Source organism: Kogia breviceps, chromosome 3, assembly GCF_026419965.1.
Source record: "Kogia breviceps isolate mKogBre1 chromosome 3, mKogBre1 haplotype 1, whole genome shotgun sequence".
In the NCBI taxonomy this organism is placed as follows: domain Eukaryota; kingdom Metazoa; phylum Chordata; class Mammalia; order Artiodactyla; family Physeteridae; genus Kogia; species Kogia breviceps.
The window spans coordinates 181,501,382-181,524,841 of NC_081312.1; the positions used below are offsets into that span (position 1 = coordinate 181,501,382).

General features: G+C 41.6%; 1 protein-coding gene across 1 annotated transcript; it reads right to left on the minus strand.

The window, feature by feature from the left end:
* Positions 1–5,369: 5,369 nt before the first annotated feature.
* Positions 5,370–23,419, minus strand: CDNF (cerebral dopamine neurotrophic factor). The gene is made up of 4 exons (XM_059059234.2): positions 23,071–23,419; positions 11,946–12,073; positions 10,528–10,669; positions 5,370–6,463 (listed from the first exon to the last, which is right to left on the minus strand). Exons 1-4 carry the CDS (start codon positions 23,183–23,185, stop codon positions 6,285–6,287), a joined length of 564 nt encoding a protein of 187 aa, XP_058915217.1. The 5' UTR covers positions 23,186–23,419; the 3' UTR covers positions 5,370–6,284.
* Between the last annotated feature and the right edge of the window lie 41 nt (positions 23,420–23,460).

Sequence of the window (23,460 nt, forward strand, 5' to 3'; positions counted from 1 at the left end):
CATTTTTAGATAATATCAAGCAGGTGAGCAAGTTTACCACCTGCTAGAAATTGCATGGTCCAAGATCCTTCAGAATGTATTTATAGCTGCTCCGTCACGAAGGCGCCAACATCTGATCTGTTCTTTCCAAAATAGGTTTTAAAAAATTCAAAAGGAAAAAGGCAAGAGCCTGTAAACAATGTCTTCTGCAGCTGATTGTAAGACAGGACAGTGGGTTGCAAAGTCTGAGCAGACTTTCAGGCTGAGGAAAGAGAAGGGCTCTTAAGGCTGCAGGAAGGAGACCAGCTGCTCCTTTCGGCTTCTTGGCTACCATGACCTGAAGAGGAGAAACCATTGCCAACCCACCCTTGTTTGGAAGGAAGACAGCCCGGTGAGCGCTGGTTTCCTGGGTGGGTGTTTCATGCTTTACCACACACCATGCTCCTGGAAGGCGTGTGGCCAAAAAAGAAAGAAAGAAGGCACCAGGAGTCCTAATTTTCTGAGGCCCCCATGTGCTTTTCAACTCCTTTCTAGAAGAAAGACGTTCTGTCTATGGGAGACTAGTCTATGGGCGGTAGAGGTTTTATCAAAGAAGGGCTGAAGTCTTAATTCATGACTGATAAACCCTAGATTGGAGTCACCACGGAACTACAGTGCCACGCTCTCTCATCTAAGACTCAGAAATCCGAAAAGCTCTGAAAATACCAAGTTCTTTTTTGCAACTCCTTTGACAAGCAACACCTGGCCTGATTTCTTCTAATGACAAAACCTGACCTGGGTTTATGGAAGGGCACAGCCACAAGCCCAGAGGAAATCATGAAATATTTAGTATATGCATCATATTATCTTTCCAGCACCATAAAAATTATGAATTCCAAGAATACCTAGCTCCAAGTATTTTTGGTGATGGGTCATGGGCCAGTATTATATATTTTTATGAGTCCTTTTTGCTTTCTTCTCTTGTTCTAAATGTGGGTTGATCCATCTCTTACACAGTATAATCGACTAGGTGTCTTCAGAAGTAGGGATACATTCACAGAAAACGCACAATGTGCCATACTATGTATGTTGGCTCACAAAGTCTGCCAGCAAACTCTGGAAGAGCTGAATACACAGGCTGAGCTTCCCACAGTAAGGAACTATCACAGTGGGAAGGCAGATGTCAGAATTATGCGCAGAGAACCTAGGACAGCCTCACGGGGAAATCACCCAAGAAGCTTAAAAAATACTGCCTTAGGGCTTCCCTGGTGGCGCAGTGGTTGAGAATCCGCCTGCCGATGCAGGGGACACTGGTTCGTGCCCCGGTCCGGGAAGATCCCACGTGCCGCGGAGCGGCTGGGCCTGTGAGCCATGGCCACTGGGACTGCACGTCCGGAGCCTGTGGTCCACAACGGGAGAGGCCACAACAGTGAGAGGCCCACGTACTGCAAAAAAAACAAAAACAAAACAAAACAAAAACTAAAAATAGAATTACCATATGACCCAGCAATCTCACTACTGGGCATATACCCAGAAAAAACCATAATTCAAAACAAACATGCACCCCAATGTTCATTGCAGCACTATTTACAATAGCCAGGTCATGGAAGCAACCTAAATGCCCACTGACAGATGAATGGATAAAGAAGATGTGGTACATATATACAATGGAATATTACTCAGCCATGAAAAGAAACAAAACTGGGTCATTTGTAGAGACGTGGATGGACCTAGAGACTGTCATACAGAGTGAAGTAAGTCAGAAAGAGAAAAAAACAAGTATTGTATATTAACGCATATATGTGGAACGTAGAAAAATGGTACAGGTGAACCGGTTTGCAGGGCAGAACACAGATGTAGAGAACAAACGTATGGACACCAAGAGGAGAAAGCAGCAGGGGGGTGGTGGTGTGCTGAATTGGGCGATTGGGATTGACATGTATACACTCATATGTATAGAACGGATGACTAATAAGAACGTGCTGTATAAAAAAATAAATTAAATTTTTTTAAAAAAGGAAAGACATAACTGCCTCCATTTACTTTAGAAGCAAATAGCAAGGAGGGAGAAGAGGTATTTAGGGTCTGATAACCAGGAATTATAAGATTCATGGGAAGGAAAATGTATGCTGCATGGCAAAGACAGCTTGCGGCCACAAACAACTCTTTCTCCCTTCCTCCTCAGTAAAAAAAAAAAAAAAAAAAAAAAAAAAAAAAATCCTGATTTTATTTGGGCAGCAATGAACTCAATAAAACATGTTTCCCAAACTTCCTTGCAGCAGGGTTTGGCATGTGATCAAGTTCTGGTCAATGACATATAAGCAGAGTGTTGAGTGGGAGGTGGAACTTGGGGGTTAGGGTGTGGGAGGAGGGGAAGGAGAAGGAAAAGGGAGAAGGCGAAGGGAAAGGCTGCCCTATGGAGCCTGACTCAGCTTAGAGACAGGTCTCTTATGCCTTCTCCCTTCTGGAACCAGAAGTTCCAGCAGCCATCTTGGACCATGTCGGTCCACCAACATGGAACCCACCACTAGGAAGTGAAGCAAAATTTAAGAGCTGAGTCCCTAATGACTTCATGGAACTGCCATTTTTACTCTGGACTGGCTACTTCTGGACGTCACTTATGCGAGAGAATCAACTCTTCTGCCTTTATTGTTATTTGTTTTGTCATTGTTCTATTCAGCTCTCTCTATCGGAAACCTAACTGATTGAGTCTGGCCCGGGATCCATGACTCAGGCCTCGGCTACTCAAAGTCTAGTCCCTGGAAGAGCAGCCTGGAAATGCAGTCTCTTGCCCCACCCAGCCCTACTGAGTCAGAAGCCACCTTGTAACAAGATCCCAGGTGATTTGTACGCATGCTTGGAGAAGTTTGAACAGCACTGCCTGAGAGTAAATGCACCTCGAAAAACCAGACTAAACGTCATGGATTTGAATGACCTGCTGGGCAGTGTTCTCATTACCTAGATTTATATCCTGAAAAAATGACACAGAAATATGACCTGATTTTGAGAGCAGACATCACACATATTATTTTCAAATGACAAGTTTCTCAACAGGTTCAAAATGCACTAAAGAAAAACAAACATAAAGGTTGTAAATAGCCTAAATTTGGACTTTTTAAAAATATAATTCATATTAAAGTAGGGTGCTTTACACAAAATGACCAAGCTGCCAAAATCCAGAAACAATAACCCTTTTGGCTATTTATTACACCAAAGCTTTTTTATTCTCATTTTTAAGTTATCAACCACTAATTCTCTGACAAGTTCAGTTGTATCCCAACTGCCCACCTGGAAATGCTTTTACCTATGCGGCATTTAAAAGTGAAAATTATACTTTCTTTTTTTTTTTTTTTTTTTTTTTTTTTTGTGGTACGTGGGCCTCTCACTATTGTGGCCTCTCCCGTTGCAGAGCACAGGCTCCGGACATGCAGGCTCAGCGGCCACGGCTCACGGGTCCAGCCGCTCCGCGGCATGTGGCATCTTCCCGGACTAGGGCACGAACCCGTATCCTCTGCATCGGCAAGCGGACTCTCAACCACTGCACCACCAGGGAAGCCCTATACTTTCAGTCTGGAAATTTTCTCCTCCACTCCCCAAAAGAACTCCTAGTAAGTAAATGCAATTTTTTTTTATTTTATTGAAGTATCGTTGATTTACAATGTTGTGTTAATTACTCCTGTATAGCAAAGTGATTCAATTATACATATATATACATTCTTTTTAAAAAAATATTCTTTTCCCTTATGGTTTATCACAGGAGACTGAATATAGTTCCCTGTGCTCTACAGTAGGACCTTGTTGTTTATCCATTCTCTATATAATAGCTTACATCTACTAACCCCAAACTCCCACTCCATCCCTTCCCCACCCCCCTTCCCCCTGGCGACCACAAGTCTGTTCTCTATGTCTGTGAGTCTGTTTCTGTTTCATAGATATGTTCATTTGTGCCATATTTTCGATTCCACACATAAGTGATATCATCTGGTATTTGTCTTTCTCTTTTTGACTTATTTTGCTTAGTATGATAATTTCTAGGTCCATCCATGTTGCTGCAAATGGCATTATTTCATTCTTTTTACGGCTGATAATGACAACCACTGGTTTGTTCTTTGTGAGTCTGTTTCTTTTTTGTTATATTCACTAGTTTGTTTTATTTCTTAGATTCCACATATAAGTGACAGTATACAGTATTTGTCTTTCTCTGTTTGACTTATTTCACTGAGCATAACACCCTCTAGGTCCATCCATGTGGTTGCTAATGGCAAAAATGTCCTTTTTTATGGCTGAATAGTATTCCTGTGTGTGTGTGTGTGTGTGTGTGTGTGTGTGTATGTATGTATGTATGTATATATATATATATATATATATATACCACATCTTCTTTATTCATTCATCTGTTGATGGACATTTAGGTTGTTTCCACATCTTGGCTATTGTAAATAGTGCTGCTATGAACATAGGGATACATGTATCTTTTCAAATTATAGTTTTGTCTGGGTATATGCCCAGGAGGGAGATACACCCATAAGTGGGATTGCTGGATCATATGGCAACTCTAAGCAAATGCAATTCTTAAAGAAACAAGATGTTTTGAATCAATTGATTTTACTTAATTTTCAAATAATTTTTCTACAGCAGTATTTTAGGTATAATTTCCATACAATAAAATGCCCATATCTTAATTGTACTGCTGGATGAACTGGACAGTCATATTCACCCATGTAACCATCACCCCAGTCAAGATTCAGGACATTCCCATCACCCCAGAACATTCCCTCCAGCTGCCCTGCAGTCATTCCCCACCTCCACCTGCCACAGAGAGGCAGTCATGTCTACAGTGGGGTTCTTATTCTTGTGTGGCCAGAAAATGGAACCAAAAGTGATTTTACAATTTAAAGCTGATAAAATAGCATTAAGAACCATAAAGCTCCATGTTGTCCACAGGGGCTCTTAATATTCCTTAACCCTCTATCAAAAGCTTGTCTAATGTGTGATAGGAGGAAGGGCAAATGCCTTTGAGCTCGGTTCAGTTAACACTGTGAGTGTGGATACAATTCGCTAAAACGTTGGCTGTACTCTTGTGGATTCGTGATCTATTCTAAGTAGGTTTAAATAGGTTTTGAAAAGGTTTTCTTCACCTGGGAAACACTAATTTCAAGTAGTGCTTCCTGCCCTCCTATTTCTGATACCAAAGAGAGCTAGAAGGTAGAGTGATTTACAGTTAAAAACACAAAGTTTACTTTTTATTTTATTATTTTTTTTGCGGCACCCGGGCCTCTCACTGTTGTGGGCTCTCCCGCTGCTGAGCGCAGGCTCCGGACGCGCAGGCTCAGCGGCCACGGCTCACGGGCCCAGCCGCCCCGCGGCACGTGGGATCTTCCCGGACCGGGGCACGAACCCGCGTCCCCGCATCGGCAGGCGGACTCTCAACCACTGCGCCACCAGGGAAGCCCAAAGTTTACTTTTTAAAAGACTTTTGATTATGCCAGGTTATCATTTGGGTTGAAGTTGGGAGTTAGATAAGCTAAACATCATTTCTTTTGTCATAATCCAACATTTTTTTTTTATTGGAGTACAGTTGATTTACACTGTTGTGTTAGTTTCAGGGGTACAGCAAAGTGAATCTGTTATACATATACATGTATCCACTCTTTTCTTAGATTCTTTTCCCATATAGGTCATTACAGAGCACTGAGTAGAGTTCCCTGTGCTGTACAGGAGGTCCTTATTAGCTATCTTTTTTTTTTTTTTTTAGCTATCTATTTTATATATAGTAGTCTGTTTATGTCCATCCCAATCTCCCAATGTATCCCTCCCCCCACTTACCCCCTGGCAACCATAAGTTTGTTTTCTACTGTGACTCTATTTCTGTTTTGTAGATAAGTTCATTTGTACCCTTTTTTTAGATTCCACATATAAGTGATATCATATGATATTTGTCTTTCTCTAATCCAACATATTTAATTAAAAATTAGTGCACAGATAGGAGCCTCTGAGCAGTCTCTTCCTGCTTAGAATCAATTTACTACACTGATTTTTCAGTGGTTCACTTTTCCCCGTTTTAGGAGATAGGCAATGATAATTCACATACAAGAAAATCACGAGAAAGGCACTGGTAGGTTTTGGTACACTGCAGATTTAAGAAACCACTAATACTAGCAGTTCTACTTATAAACCCAGGTAACCAATTCTGAGGTGTAATATCAAAACAAGAAGTCTGAGACCACACACATTGCAGTTCCTGGTTCCTCTCAACAAATGCGTCCGTATCCTAGAGAGGCATTTTTGTCTCTAGTCACAATCCGTGGTGCACCAGCTTCCAGGGGTCAGAGTTCTGTTTTGGGGTACGTCGCTGTGTACTTGGGTGCCAGTTCTTTGATGAGATTCACATAGTCGGTTTTTTCCGCACAGGCCCTGCACTCTTCTCCCCAGCTGTACAGTATCTGTTTCAGCTCTGCTACTCTCATCTTGGACAGGTCCACTGATGCCAAATCCAACTTTTTCTCTTCATGACAAAAAGGAGAGCACAATTTTTAAAAAACAAAACCAACTACGAAACACTTAGAAAAGCAAATAGTGTTACTTATCTTGGTGCTGACTACCGTGTGATTCAAAGTGGGCAACAGTTCCAGTGTCTATGGAAAACGGCACATGCCTGAGAAACATGTATCCTATGCAAAGCTATTGGGATAACTCATGATCTGTTGGACTTTCCTTCCATGGAATTATACTCGCTTCAAAACAGGGCCTGTGTAGCTTTGCAGTCTTTGCTACCACTCCATGGCTTCTCAAGATCAACGTTCATAAAACAAATAGCACTGCATCCTAATTGCTGCTCCTAAGGTAAGAAGAACAGAATCAATAAAAGGTGGTACCTTGGGATGGCCCTGTGTGCGCGGCCAGCTGAAAGCCATAGATTGGAATTAGCTAGAAAGTTATGATTCACTTTTATATGAGATATGTCTGTGGTAAAACAGATGAGCACACATATTACAAAGCACTAATACAAATCAGTTTTTAAATACAAATTTAAAGAATTTAAATACAATTTAAAGGATTTAAATGAGTTTTTGACAAATTTAAAGACATCCAAGCACATGAAGAAAATTAGGAGCATTATCACTGATCCTTAATTGTTTGGGATCTCTGCTTAAACTCACCTGATCCCACCACCCCTACTGGGACCCCCAAATCATCACAGGGTTTATTTACAGACCTTTGGGGTACGGCCACCTCTCTAACGCTGGTGCCTCGGTACCAGCCCATCTGGCTTCTAACATTCTTGCCAATAATACCTGTCACCAACATCTAACTCCTCTAGCGAGACTATTGTTTCCCTGTTTACAGATTATCTGCAACGGATGTCAAGAACTCAGCTGCTTCTCTATTGCCAAGCCCCCAAATAGAAAAATAATTAAGCTCATCTATAATATACTCGGGATTCTGATTTCCCCGTGAGAAAGGGGCAATTTTTCTCTTTCGAAGGAAAGCCTCCTTCCCCCTTCCTCACCACCAGGGGTGTGCTTGAACATAGATACAGCGTTTAAGATGACTTATTTAACAATTAGTGGCAGCCTAGGACTTTTTTAGCTTGACCTCTTGAAGCATTCCTTTTTTACCCTACATAGTAGAACATTGCATTTAAAAGCCTTTTAATAACCTAACACAGTTGTCAAGTGATTTATCAAAAACTTCCAGTCAGTGTACCCTAAGTTAAAAGTTGGATTTTAGACTTAGGAATAAATTTAATCAGGAGGTAAAAGATCTATACATAGACAACTACAAGACTGTGATGAAAGAAATTGAAGAAGACACAAACAAATGGAAAGAGATCCTGTGTTTATGGTTTGGAAGAATTCGTATTGTTAAAATGTCCATACCATCCAAAGCAATCTACAGAACCAATGCAATCCCTACCAGAATGCCAGTGGCACTTCTTACAGAGATAGAAAAAAAAAAAAAAATCTTAAAATTTGTATGGAATGACAAACGACCCTGAATTGCCAAAGCAATCCTGAGAAAGAATAGCAAAATGGTGATTATAGTTAAGAATACTGTATTACTTATTTGAAAGTTGTTAAGGAGTAGATCTTGAATATTCTCATCACAAAAAAAGAAATGGTAATTATGTGATATGATGGAGCTGTTAGCTAACATGGTAATCATATTGCAATACAGAGGTATATCAAATCAACGCATTGTACACCTTAAACTTATACACTGATATATGTCAATTACATCTCGGTAAAGCTGGAAATAAATAAATAAAAGTTGGATTTTAAAGGCTTTTTTAATTTGGAGGGTCAGCTACACTCTGCTCCAGAGAATCCTTACATTTTTTAATAGTGATTCCCATTCTTTTAAAAAAGCCCTTTTAAAAAGGGCTTCCCTGGTGGCGCAGTGGTTAAGAATCCACCTGCCAATGCAGGGGACACAGGTTTGAGCCCTGGTCCAGGAAGATCCCACATGCCGCAGAGCAACTAAGCCCACACACCACAACTACTTAGCCTGTGCTCTGGAACCCGTGAGCCACAACTACTGAGCCTGTGTGCCACAACTACTGAAGCCCATGCACCTAGAGCCTGTGCTCCACAACAAGAGAAGCCACCGCAATGAGAAGCCCGCGCACTGCAACAGAGTAGCCCCTGCTTGCCACAACTAGAGAAAGCCCGCGTGCAGCAACGAAGACCCAACACAGCCAAAAATAAATAAATAAAATAAATTTATAAAAGTAAATAAATAAAATTAAAAAACAGAGCAAGCGAGAACATTCTTTCAGGTCAAAAACCAAATAACACATTCCTAATGGAAAACATAATCCAAGTCTACACTTATCTTGTCTGTTCATTTCCTGCCTGACAAGACAAAATACCTTTAGGAGTAGAAACTTTTATAGCCCCAATTATTAATACTACACAGCTCAAAGGCCCTTGTTCAGTCTCAACTTTCCTGCCAAATTTAAGCTGGGAAGAATTTAGAACTAGTGGTCTATTCAAGATAAATGGTTGAAGGAAAAAAATACTTTCTTGCAAGTGTTGGTAGTTTCTTCAGGTTATTCTAGAGAACTTGGCATTTGGCATTAACTTTAAAAGGGGGAAATCCTCTATGACTCCCTAAAACTACAGGGAAAAGGTCAATACCAACAGTAAATCTAGTCCATGGCTCCTCAAGGGCCTCTAGTGGCCAGCATTGCCAAAACATTAATAAGTACTCTCTTCAGGCTTCTCAATAATATCTGATTAATTTTTCTATTATTCAAGGAGCCCAGTAAGATCCCTTGCTCATAGTAAAAGCTATTCAAAAGAAATTTGTTGAATGGAAGAATCAGCACAGTTTTGTCCCTTTGGAGGCTATCGTTTCTATGGACTCAGTGATTCCTGCCTCTACTTCATTACTTGGAAGCTAATAAAAAGAAACATCTGCCTCATCACCACCCTGGAAGTTAGGGCCTGCCCTTGGCCATTTGAGAAACAGCTTGTCTTTGGTATCTTCTGACCGTAAACCTATTTAAAGCCATCTGTGTAGCTATGGTTCATAGGCTTATTACACAGCTATGCTGGAAAAGAAGACTAAAGTAATACAGAGTTGGGTGCTAATTACTTAGGTAGTTTACAAGACTATGCCAGGTATGTAACATAAAACGATGACATAAGCAAAAGAAATGGATTTCTACTGGTGGAATTACAGGTGTTAGGACAGGCTAAGTGGGGAATCCCCCAGCCTTTTATTTTATTTTATTTTATTTATTTATTTGGCTGCGCCGGGTCTTAGTTGCGGCACTCGAGATCTTCCTTGCAGCACGCAGGATCTCTAGTTGTGGCATGCGGGATCTAGTTCCCTGACCAGGGATTGAGCCCTGGCCCCCTGCATTGGGAGCACAGAGTCGTAACCACTGCGCCACCAGGGAAGTCCCCCTCCACCCTTTTATGATACCTAATCAATCTACCCAAAAGACTGGCCCAGATACAAATCCTCTGTATAAGAATAGATCTATGTATGTAAAATTTATAAGGCCAAGGATAATGTTTTAAATAGGACATCTTCCTTTTCTGGCTGTTTATTTTAGGCACCCTCGATAAGGCTATTTCATCAGGTAAAACCTGATTTGATGTGAATAACCTATTTCCGAAAAGTTAAAGCTGGCAGAACGATACCTCTAGGAAGAAAGTGAGAGTCCCATTTAAAACTTCAGAGTCCTTACATCACCTTTGAATAGATGCAACGTTTGTCTTAATAGGTTACCAAGAGCTAATTCACCACGAGTAGCTGCTCCCTTGAAATTCTGAACTCTTCCTTGACATATGTAGTTGACAACGCCTTGGTGATTTAAGAGGTTAAACTTTGCCAATCGGGTGGGCAGTTTTACCTAATGCTGACTGCGCCAGAATTCATTTCTCTTCCTCCAAGCAGTTCAGATGGCACTAGGCACCATGCAGCAGTCCAGCACCCTATTCGCAAGTGTAGAACTCCTTTCTTTCTAACACTGACTTTTTAGAAACCGGCCCTACGTTTACAGAATTGGCAATAATGCTGGACATTTGGGGGAAAAAACATTTGACTCCGTTATACCATATTTCAGCTCACAGATCTGACTGTCCATCTTCTTCAGCTTCTTGCAAATCTTCGCTGCAGGCACGTGCACGCTCATTGGGCGAGTGACCTCACTTAGGATCTTTGTGGCCGCATCTTTTGTTGCTCCTAGATAGTAGCACTGAAGGGGAATGAAGAGACTTTAGGGGCCCAGACACTGAAAAAAAGCAAGTAGTATAGTTTCAAGAAGTGAGAAAGAGGTTAACCTAGTTTTTTGTGGCCCAGCTTTTAAATTTAACCCCCGCTAAGACACCAGAAAACAAATGACTCCCTTCCCATGATCAGCCTAATTAGAAGTGCCCTGCAATTCACACGATGCTTAAAGACTACCGATAAGAGCTAACACTTGCTAAATGTTTTATCTGTGCCGACACACTGCTCTCAGGGCTTTAAAGGTATTGATGTATTTAATTCTCATAACACTCCTGTGAGGTAAGTCCTAGTATCTTACACCCAAGCCAACTGGAGGTCACCCAACTAGCAAGAAGAAAGAACTGAATTAATTTAAAAATCTAGCCTTTTGGCTCTGGAGTCCATGCCCTGTTCCATCATGTTCTACTGCCTTTCAAGCTCCCTGACAAGCGTTTGACATTTAAAAATATAAAGCTTAATGGTGCAGACAAATGCTGAGACTTTTACAGTGTGTCAGTGGTGAGCAGTCAACGAGGAAAATTTTTTTTTGCGGTACGCGGGCCTCTCACTGTTGTGGCCTCTCCCGTTGCGGAGCACAGGCTCCGGACGCGCAGGCGCAGCGGCCACGGCTCACGGGCCCAGCCGCTCCGCGGCATGTGGGATCCTCCCGGACCGGGGCACGAACCCGTGTCTCCCGCATCGGCAGGCGGATTCTCAACCGCTGCGCCACCAGGGAAGCCCAACGAGGAAAATTTAACTGACAGATTCAACACGACAATTTTAGGCAAAACGAATTGGCCCAAGCTTGTCTTCAGTGCTGTAAAAACAGTGTATTGAAACAGGTCATTTGTATAAACCCAGGAAACACCATTACAAGATAATAAAAGGACTTCATTAATTATGCATAAATAATGATGTAAAAATATTTTGATAGGTTTCACTAAAGTGGAAAGTCTACCCACTCAACTCAGGACAGTAAATTCTCATTAGGAATTCAATTGTATAATTTCCTTTAAGAAATCGTGGAATTGCTTGCCTATGGTTTTGTTTTTTTTTTTCAAACAGCCAAATGAAATGAGACATATTCTAGATGAAAATACATTGACTCCATTTCCCTGAAAGATCAGTTTCTGCTGGCTTTCTGCAGTGAGCAGGCTTGAGGCAAGCATCGAAGAAGGAGAACATTAAATTCGAGATGAGAAATGAAGCGATTAGCAGTTTTCTCCGAGCACAGGGAGAAAATGAAAGGCGAAGATTTACCATACCAGGCGGTTTTCTTTTCCTTTGACATCCAAGCAAAAGCTGATCAATTCTTTTTCTATGGTGTCCAGAGAAAAGTTGACTCCTCTGGCTATCAGGGAGCTGTAGAATCGGTTCAAGAATTCTTGACACACTGGAAGGAACAAATAAATTACGTTATTTGTGTACGATATCACCGCTACCACACCAATGTATATGTTTCCCCCACCAAATAAAAAAGTAAGTATGATTCAACGCATTGTGACAAATTAAATTCATATCTTAAGAAAGAACGGTTTCAGGCCTGTAGCTTTTAGCTTAGTATTGGGCCTTGAATAACACAAGCTTATTGAATCAATCCATCAATTTATGGAACCAAGTGCCACTTAATATGAGAACTTTCCCACAAAATGTCACCAAACCTAAAAGAAAATATTGCCTCCTCTGGGATATGATGCTTGGGACAGCTTTGTTTAAAGCATAGAGAAAAAACAGAACATGTGTCTTGAATGAAGCCCCTTGGACGTCTGCATCTGCCTGTATGTTCCAGTTTGAACCCCAGTCTGAACAATCATATTCAATCACAGGGTCCAAAGTCAGTGAAGACATGACACTCAGAAGAGGCACAGTTACCATTTGTTAGCACTGTTCTGAGTACTTTATGTGGATGAACTTATTCAAGTCTCAGAACAAAACTCTGATGTAGATACATTACTATCCTCATTTTACACATGAAGAACCTGAGTCAGAGAGAGGCCAGTGAGCTTGCCCAGTAAGTGGTAAGCTCCCTCTGGGCCCACATGCTTATCCACTAGGGTACTCTGAAATAGAAGGAGGCTGCTTTCCCACATTGTTGTCCCAAAGGGGAAGTGTCCAAACAATCAGAGAAGGACATGGAGGCCACAGCATATGCTGGAAAACAGCAGCCCTCATACTAGAAAGAATTTTAGGGAAATAGCATAAGGAAGAGTGGCGAATTCTAGGGTAACCAGGAATAAATTTAATAGTATAGGAAGACTTTGAAGGAAAAAAATTACAAAACTTTATCAAAAGACCTAAAAGTAGACCTACGAAATGGGAAGATAAGCCATGTTCATGGATGGGAAGATTCAATATTATGGATGATAATTATTTTTAAGTAGATCAATAAACTCAATGTTCTTCTAATGAAAATCTCAATAGGATTTTTTGATAGATTTGATAAACTGATCCAAAAATACGTATGAAAAAACAAGAGCAAATGAAAGCCAAGAAATACTTGAAGAAGAAGGAGTTTGGGAGTTGACCTTATCAGATATCAAGACCTAATTCTAAAGCTATAGCATTTGAAACACTGTGGGACTGGCACAGAAATAGACCAATGGAACAAACTAGTGAGTCTAGAAACAAATCCACAAATCTAGAGGAGTCTGGTATAGTACAGAAGTGATGCTAAAAATCAGTGGGGGAAAAATGGACTAGTCAATAAATGGTACTAGGACCACCTGCCATGGAAAAAGTTAAACCTAGACACCTATCGAAAACTACACACAGACGTGAATCCCAGGTGAATAAAGACATATGGGAGGAGCAACACTACAAAAGTTTTAGAAGAAACCTTAGGAAACATCTTTATAGCATCAGGATAGAGAAGGATTTCTTAAAGAAGAGACCAAAACACGGATCATACATTTAATTACATCAACATTAACCAGTTTTTTACTGCAAAAGAAATCATAAAAAAAAATAAAATAAAATAAAAATTAAAAAATAAAATAAAATAAAATAAAGAAATCATAAGCAAATGATAAGACAAGCCACAAACTGGAGGAAGATATTTACAACTTATATAACTGACAAAGGATTAATATCCAAAATACATGAAAAATCACCATGGTCATACCCTTAGGTCCAGTCATTACCCGTGACTATAACCTCTATAATCTCAGTGGAAACATCCCATTGTCTGATCATCATCTCCCATCTTTCCAGCTCACATCCTCTAACACCCCAAGGTAAACAATTCCCTGACCCCGCCAGGTCATACTATTCATCGATTCCGCCACCACTTCACCCTGCTTCCTCACCCAGCTTAGATTCCGTGGTTCAACATTATAATAACTCCTTTGCACACAAACTGAACTCCCTCGCATCTCTCTCTCCCTTGTTGGACTCACCCAGCAAAATCCTAACCCTGGTTAAAACTTTGCACCTATACTCACTGAATGTGGCTGGAGGAAATAGCACAGCCGTACTCACTGGTCTCGCTGTAAATTCATGACCGCTCACTTCAGTGAGCCATCAGTGCTCCCAACAACCCTACTACATTGACCTCATTCTCACTCTATCCCACTCCCAAAAGGACAATTGCGCAGCTGCTCTCTCAAACCTTGTGTCACACCTCCACCCCATCCTCAGTGATGATGGTGCTTCCTGTTTCTCTGAGGGAAAAAAACAAGCAACAGGAAAGAACTCTGGCTTGCTTCTGCCACCACATCTACAACACGTGTACCAGCACAGTCTACCTTAATTCTATGAATGAACTGTGACAGCCCTTCCACCTGCTAAAGTAGATCCTATCAACTCCCTGCTCCTGCACTTCTGCCCTCTCTCTCCTGTCTTGTTCCCATTAACATGCTGTTCTCTATCTTAAAAGCAACAAAACCTCTCTCAACATCACATCCCATTTCTCCACTCCTGTTTAAGAAAAACACTCTAAAATAATTTTTATACTTGTAGTTTCCAGGTCTCTTCTCTCTCCCTCTCTGTCCCTCCCCCGCCACACCAAGTTTAAAGCCAGTGAGTTATAAAAGGTTCAGTTTGAAAAATAGTGTCCCTTGTCTCCCCTTTCCTATTTCCCCCAAACTCAAAGCTTTCATTTTCAACTCTTTTAGCTGATTCCTTTGGAATTTACAAATTTTAAATAACATGTTTGTGTGGCTAATTCCTAATTTTAGTTTTCATCTTAGATATTTATCATATTTTTTTCCCGTGGAAGAGAAAGATTTAACTCTTTTGCCCAAACCCATCTCTTGTAAAAAGCATTTGGTTGGATGTTTTTATGTAGCCTTACAATCTTTGTCTTTTAACTTGAGTATTTACTACTTAACTTAGTACTTGAAAAATATAATAATGCCACCTGCAGGAAAAGAGCTACAACTTTTTTGAAAAGATAATAATAAAGTTTAAAATCAAGTTAGTGGAATTATTAAATTATCAGTGGGCTAGGAACATTATTTTCAGCAGTTCCATCCACACCTTCTAGAACTGAAGTCAGACCTACATTATCTGCTCCAGCTTGATTTTGGAGGGAACAAAAGACACCAGATTAGTCTTTCTGGTACCGGTACTAGGGGAGAATTGCTACCTAGGAATAAAATACATGCTGTAATGAGTTAAGACTTAAGAATAACCAGAAGCTCTTGAATAATTTGTATATTACTTCATTGTTCCAAGTTTATTTTTAATATTGCCTTAAATAAATTAGTTCCCAACTCCACAATCAGAAAGCAGTATAGGTAGGGATTCAGTGCTTCGGCTCTGAAGCCAGACTCTCTGGGTCCAAATCCTGGCTTCACTATTTAATATTTACTAGCTGTGGCTTTGGGTCTTTCAATGTTGAATCACCCGACAGTCTAATTGCCATTCCCCTTAAGTTCATCAGTCTTCTTTCCCTGTGTTTAAGATTTTCTCTTTTCTCCTTTTGTGTTTTGAAATTTCCTTCTGATATGGTTAGATGTGGAATTATTTTTATTTATACTGTTTGGAATATACTGGACTTCCAAATCTGTGGATTGATGACTTTCATCTGTTTGGAAAAATGAGCTATCATCTCTTTTGCTCCACCCATACACTCTCTCTTCTCCTTCTGGAAGTCCAATTAACATATGTGGGAATTTTTCTCTTGATCCGCATTGTGCCTTTATCTCTGTTTCATATTTTTATTCTCTTAATTGCTCAGTGATTCCTTCTTGACAATTTTCTTCAATCTTCTAACTCACTAATTCTTTTCTCAGCTGTGTCTAGTCTGCGGTTGATCTCACTAATTTCTATTTGTACATGTTTATTTGGTTCTTTTCCAAATATGTTTGGACATTTTTAATAGCCTCCTGCCCTTTATTCATATTTTCAATCCCTTCCTTTATTTCTTTAAATATAATAAAAATATTTTATATTCAGTGCCTGATCATTCTAAAACCTGAAGCCTGTCCAGGTATGCTTCTTCTGTCTCCTGTCTCAACTGGCTGTCACTTACGGTGCTCTCCTTCCCATGGGTTTGTGATTTTTCTGAATGTGAGCTTTCTTTCTTAGAACTTTGTGGGAATTATTAGAATTTTGTGGGACTGGATTGAAGGTGGATTCCTATGTGAGATTAACATTTGCTGATGCCTCTACTTGAAACCCCTTTAAACTAAATTCTCAGTTTGAGATATTTTGGATCACCCAGGTTGGCTGTGTCAATTTGGGCTTCAATGCATATGTGTGGTAGCTTGTGATTATGTGTGATCAGGAGACATTTTTGTTTTACCTTTTATTCAGTAAAAAGTTCAAGTACTACAATTTCTTTTAGTCTCTAAAGAATGGTGGTAGAATTGTGGTTATTTCCAGGTCACCTTTTATAATGAAAGTCTAGCTCTCTGGGGTTCCAATCTAATGGGGGGAGGATCCAGTATTACACACCTAACTTGGGAAGGTTCTGGGCTATCTCATTATTCTTTTTATTTTATTCATTCTCTTTATTTTAAAGCCATGAAAATCTAAGTTTAAATTGCCTGGGTGGCAAATACCCTCAAGAAAAATCCCAGCTTCAGGGGTCCCTTTACCTCTTTTGGTTTCCACTTTCACATTGCTTTTGGCCTCTGGGTATGCCTTACTAACTTACACGTAACATTTTCACATTTTTATTTTATCCAGTGTTTTCAGCTAGACGACCAGAAATGTCAATTTTTAGAACATGAAGTCATATTCATTCCTAATGCTATTTGATAGGAACAGAACACTAAATATAATATAGCCATGTCGTGGTTTTAACAAATATTTATTGAGCAATCGGTAAGTGCCAGACGGTATTCTATAGGCTGTTGGAAAAACAAAGCTCTTACTCTCAGGGATTACATTCTGGTGAATAAATAAAGGTATCTTGTGGCTGTGAAGAAACATAAATTTGGTAAGGAGGATAGAGTAATAGTATAAGGTAATAGTATTATTCTAAATGGGGTGGTCAGGGAAGGTCTCTCAGATAAAGTCGTGTTTGAGCATAAACCTTAAGGAAGTGGGAGAACAGCTTAAGTGGAGTCCTTGGGAAGAACCCTCCAGGCAGAGGGAAGAACGGCGTAGGCACGTCCTTGGCAGGTCCAAGAACCATAGGGAGCCAGCATGGGGGAAGGAGAGTGACCGAGAGGGAGGATGGTAGAAAATGACGTCAAATGAGCAGCAGCAGGCCAGGTCATCTGGAGCTTTTTGTTTTGTTTTGTTTTTTGCGGTACGCAGGCCTCTCACCGTTGTGGCCTCTCCCGTTGCAGAGCACAGGCTCCGGACGCGCAGGTGCAGTGGCCATGGTTCACGGGCCCAGTCGCTCCGCGGCACGTGGGATCTTCCCGGACCGGGGCACGAACCCGCGTCCCCTGCATCGGCAGGCGGACTCTCAACCACTGCGCCACCAGGGAAGCCCTCATCTAGGGCTTTGAGGCCATGGTAAGGGCTCTGGGTCCTACTCTGAGAAGGCACGCCATTAAAGGTTTTGAGTAGAAGGGTGCAGTTATCTGACATTCCTTTTAAATTATGCCTCTGGAGCTTCTTTGGAGCATAGACTGCAGGGGAGCCAGAATGAAAGCAGGCATAACCATTTGGAGGTTCTTTAAATAGCTGCATATCTTGGACCAGGGTGGGAGCATTGGAGGTGATGAGAATGGATGGATTCTGGATGTATTTTGAAGGCAGAGCCAAAAGAATTTACTAATGGATTGGATGCGGCGTGGGGGGGGGTCGGGGCGGCGGCAGGCGGAGACAGCAGTCAAGAATGACTCCAAGGATTTGGGCCTGAGAAACTGCAAGAGTGGAGTTGCCATTTGCTGAACTGGTAAGACTGCAGGAGAAGCAAGTTTGTGGAGACCAGCAGGAATTCAGTCTTGTGTGAACCTTGAGATACTTCTAGACAACTGTGACAATTAATTTTATGTGTCCACTTGGAGGGTGTTTTGGAATGAGATTAACATTTAAATCGGTGAACTCTGGGTAAAACAGATTGCCCTCCAGAATGTGGATATGCCTCATCCAATCAGTTGAAGGCCTGAATGGAACACAAAGGATTCGCATGAATAGAACAAAAAAGCATGAGGGAATTCTCCAGCAGACTGCCTTCTGCACCATTGGCTCTCCTGGGCCCCCAGCCTGTTGGCCCACACCGCAAATTTTAGACATCTCAGCCTCCATAATCAGGAGAGCCAATTCCTTATAATAAATCTATCTGGATGTGTGTATGTATGTAAGTGTGTATGTATGTATCCTATTGGTCTGTTCCTCTGGAGACCCCTAATATAATGTCTGACCCTGCAAACAGTAAGGAGCTGCTGGGGATATAAATCTGGAGTTCAGGGGTGAGTTCTAGGACAAATACTAAATTTGTAAGTCATCACCACTAAAATGATCTTTGTGGGATGAGACCACACAAAAGGGAGAGAACCTGGGTCTCAGTCTTGTGAAACTCCATTGTTTAGAAATTGGAAAGATGGGAAGAACCGGAAAAAGACGGAAAGGAGCAGCCAGTAAGGGAGGATGAGAACAAAGAGTGAGTGTGGCCCAGAAGACAAGCAAAGAAAGTGTTAAAAAGGAGGGACTGGGCTTCCCTGGTGGCGCAGTGGTTGAGAATCCGCCTGCCGATGCAGGAGACACGGGTTCGTGCCCTGGTCCGGGAAGATCCCACATGCCGCGGAGCAACTAAGCCCGTGAGCCATGGCCGCTAGGCCTGCGCTTCCGGAGCCTGTGCTCCGCAACAGTGAGAGGCCCGCATACCGCAAAAAAATAAAAAATAAAAAAATAAAAATAAAAATAAAAAAAAAGAGGGACTGACTGATCAGCTGTGTGAAATGCTACTGATAGAATGAGGAAAACGAGACATTGGCCAACACGTATTTTGCTAAGTTCAATTAACAAAGGACCAAGTATGCAAGGGAGACACCTACTGTAATGATCCATGCATAAACCATCGTTAAAGCCTCCTGGTGACCTGTAATTCTCCTCTTCCTGAGAAGGAAACCCTGTGTCCTGATGCCTCAAAGCTCTTTCTCTACTCCCACAATACACCTTCAGATGATTTCTACACCTTAACTGTTGCTCTGTCAATGTATTACCTAGATAGTGGGTGTTGGGAATTCTAACTTGTACTTTGAAAGATACACTTTTGACTCACTAAAAGCTATATAATATTTTATTGCAGCATATGTGCATACATGTATTCAACAGAACTGAGTGCCTACCTTATGCTCCGCACCATGGTAGCCACTGGAGATGATGTGGTGAGAGAAACGGTCTTGACTGTCAAGGAATGCACACATGGAGGAGACCAAAACGATTTCTCAACACTATGAGACATGTACTAGATACTGTGGGAGAACAAAGGAGAGGCACCTCCCCAGAGGAAGTTGGGAGATCACTGAGAGATATTTAGTGAGGGAATAAACATGATCACCCTCTCATGGGAAGGATGCTGTTGTGACAGTAAGGCGGTTGAAAATGGTGAAGGTCTGTAACGAGGCACTGGAGTCGGGGAAGGAGAACGGAGCAGAGTCAGCCAGAGGCAGAATCAATGGACCCAGTGTTTGACGGGTTTAGGGCATCAGGGAGAGACAGAAGTCTAGTCTAGTGGACCAGTTATGTACTGATGCCATAAGTATAACAGGCTTGGGGGACTGAGAAGGGAAGGAGACAATGACTTTGGTTTGTGACTCTGTTGAGTTTGAGGTATAAGGTATCTAAGTAGGGATGTTCAGTCATCAATGGGATGCAAGATCTGAGACTCTGAAAAGGAAGGGGGGTGGATATAAACATCTGGGATTAATCAGACTATAGATATTCTAATATTGAAGCCATGGCTAAAGAATTAGAAGCCTACAAAGATACTATGAACAAGTGGGCACAGAGACGGGAAGCAAAGGCAGGGAAAAAGCAGTATCATAGCCATCAAGAGAAGAAATTTTCTGAAAAAGAAATCATTGGTGTCCCATGCCACAGAGAAGTCGCAGTAAGAATGGAAATTTATTCCTTGGGCTTACATGAAGAGACTAATCCCACTATAACCTCTTCAAATATTTTTTCAGGTCCTTTCTCTCTCTCTTCTCTTTCTGGGACTCCTATAATGTGAATGTTGTTTAACGGTGTCCCAGAGGTCTCCTAGGCTGTCTTCATTTCTTTTCATTCTTTTTTCTTTATTCTGTTCCTCAGCAGTGAATTCCACCATTCTGTCTTCCAGGTCACTTATCCATTCTTCTGCCTCAGTTATTCTGCTATTCATTGCTTCTCGTGTATTTTTCATTTCAACTATTGTATTGTTCATCTGTTTGTTTGTTCTTTAATTCTTCTCGGTCTTTGTTAAACATTTCTTGCATCTTCTTGATCTTTGCCTCCATTCGTTTTCTGAGGTCCTGGATCATCTTCACTATCATTATTTTGAATTCTTTTTCTGGAAGGTTGCCTATCTCCACTTCATTTAGTTGTTTTTCTGGGGTTTTACCTTGTTCCTTCATCTGGTACATAGCCCTCTGCCTTTTCATCTTGTCTATCTTTCTGTGAATGTGGTTTTCATTCCACAGGCTGTAGGATTGTAGTTCCTCTTGCTTCTGCTGTCTGCCCTCTGGTGGATGAGGCTATCTAAGAGGCTTGTGAGATAACTCACTATAAATCACCTAACAAATTAGTAATTTAAGGATCCTGGCATGCATTTATTGCTGTAACCAGATAACCATAGTCTTTTTATTTATGTCATAGGGTTTTGTGTATTAAAATTAGTCCCATAAGTGAATGTATAATTATTTCAAAGTAAAAAAAATTTAATAGCCCCATAATACAATCCTTTTAAATAAATTCAGAAACGTTTACATTTTTTTTTCAGTAAGCTTCACATGACCTAAAGCAGTCAGAAACTTGAATATTCACAGGGCCCAGGCAAGTAAAATGAATGGGTAAAGCAATGCAAGTCTAGGAAAAACAAAAACAAAAACCTAAAGAACACATGTCCCTTCTAAAAAGAGCAGCCACCATCAGTTCCCACTATATGGATATACGGGCTAGTCTTGACTGGTCACCTGGTTTTCAAGATAAGCCAGAAATCTGAACTTTTAAAAATGACATCTCCCAAGTTTAAAATATAGCCAATTAATTTAGATGTTGTTTTCAAAATACTTTGTGAACTTAATAAAATACATTAATAGGTCCCAGGTGGTTCCTGGACTGTATCAGTTTTTTACTGAAAAAAGAAGCCATTGGTGTCCCATGCCACAGAGTAGTCAAGATAAGAATGGAAATTTGCCCTACAGGATGCATAGAATCTTAATCTTATACATTGAGGGAAAACGAATTGGCTAATTATAAAGACTCATAAGCAGAAACAGAGCCAGATCTAGACTCTATTTCTTTTTGTTCTAAAACCAGTATTTCCTTCGTTGTGATTCTACAGTGTTAACAAAAGGAAATATACACCCAGGTTACTCAGACATGCAAGTTAATAATCACAATATGCTGCAATACATTCAAGAAAGACGTTAGAAGCTTCACAATTAATCCAGATGCTCTGGCTCTTCTGAAATGTTTTTAAGTAGAAGCTCCAGCAATTAAATTACTGATGATTGGGCTTCCCTGGTGGCGCAGTGGTTGAGAATCCGCCTGCCGATGCAGGAGACATGGGTTCGTGCCCTGGTCCGGGAAGATCCCACATGCCGCGGAGCAACTAAGCCCGTGAGCCATGGCCGCTGAGCCTGTGCGTCCGGAGCCTGTGCTCCGCAACGGGAGAGGCCACAACAGTGAGAGGCCCGCATACCGCAAAAAAAAAAAAAAAAAAAAAAAAAAAAAATTACTGATGATTAAGCCAGTCAACTGTTTATGCCTCACAAATTCTGCTTTAAACGTATAGTACCCAGTTATAAGGGACCTTTAACTGAAACTTATAACTTGGCTGAACAAATATCTATATCTAAAATTTGACAATAACATCATGTAGGTATTTTAAATTTCTGGAGAAAAGTTTAATTATTGCAGGGCTGATAGAAAACTGGACTCCAATTGTTAAGACTTTATTCAGTTATATTACAGTCTATACTCACCCATTCATTAAACGTATATTGTGAACCTCCCATTTCCTGTTACGTAAGAATAGATTCGAAAGCTCAGGGAAGGGTGAAGCGGATACACATCTAAGCTAATTATTTCAATGAATGAAACACGGAGGTAAGTGCTACAGTAGTCCAGGAGGAAGGAGGTAGCACAGCTAATTATCTCCTTTGACCTCATTACCAGCCCTCTGCTGTAGGTATTATCACGCTGATTTTGCCAGAACCGGGTACAGTGGCCTCAGAGCCAGAAGGCTGGGTGGGACGTAGACCCACCTGTTCTGAGTGCAAGTCCACAGCTGAGATTCTGTGAACAGAAAAGGAACCGTTTTTTTGTATTCCCCCTCTTTCTAAGGAGTTAAGGTACTCCTTTGTAAAGAAACTTTTCCCAGTAAAGTCCTAACAAATGTTCGTTATGTGCTCTGATTTAAGCCATTTCAACTCAATTACAGACAATTTGTCATGTTTTCTCCTTTGGGGAGTTATAAACTAATTTGAACTTGAAAGGCTTCTGTGCAAGGTAAGGCAAGTCTCGCCGGTTAGGGCAGCAGAATCATTTTGGAGCCAGGGTCGTCTGCGTCTAGGTGCGTTTGCACAAAATCGAATCCAAATCCAAACCCACCAGTTTTGAGGCAGTTTTATCGAGCAAGACCAAGAACGCGGCCTGAAGGTGTCACTGGGCCGGCTCGAACTTTTGCCTAGTCTTCGGCGAAGGCGATCGGAAACCACCACTAGGGCCCGTATTTCCTGAGTGAAATGCTATTTATAGACAGGCCCAAGAGAAGCCAAAGCCGACAACAGCTGCACTGCGACGCGGTGTCACCGCCATGCAAGCAGGTCTCACACCGCTCACCTTCACAGTCGGCGCCCAGCCGCCCCCCGGCCTCCTGGCCCTGCGCCCGCCCCGGGTTAGAGACCCAAAGCCCAGCGCAAAAGGCCACCACTGCGGCTGGGCTCCCGCACCACATGCTGAGCCAGCTCCAAACGCCTCGCCACCTGCGAAATGAACCGCCGCGCTGCTATCGCCCGGGGCTGCTCCAGGACACAGGATCGCAGAGCCGGGGTTGGAAAAATATCTGCCTGGAGTTGCTGGGACACATGATGCAACTCAACCGTGAGTTTCCATTGGCTCTCAAGAAAAGGGCATGGAAGCGGGCGGAGCGAAGCAGCCGCTTCCTTTCCCTCCCGGACCTGCGCGTGCGCACTCTCGCTCAGGCCGTGCTGCCCCAGCGGGGCGGGGAGA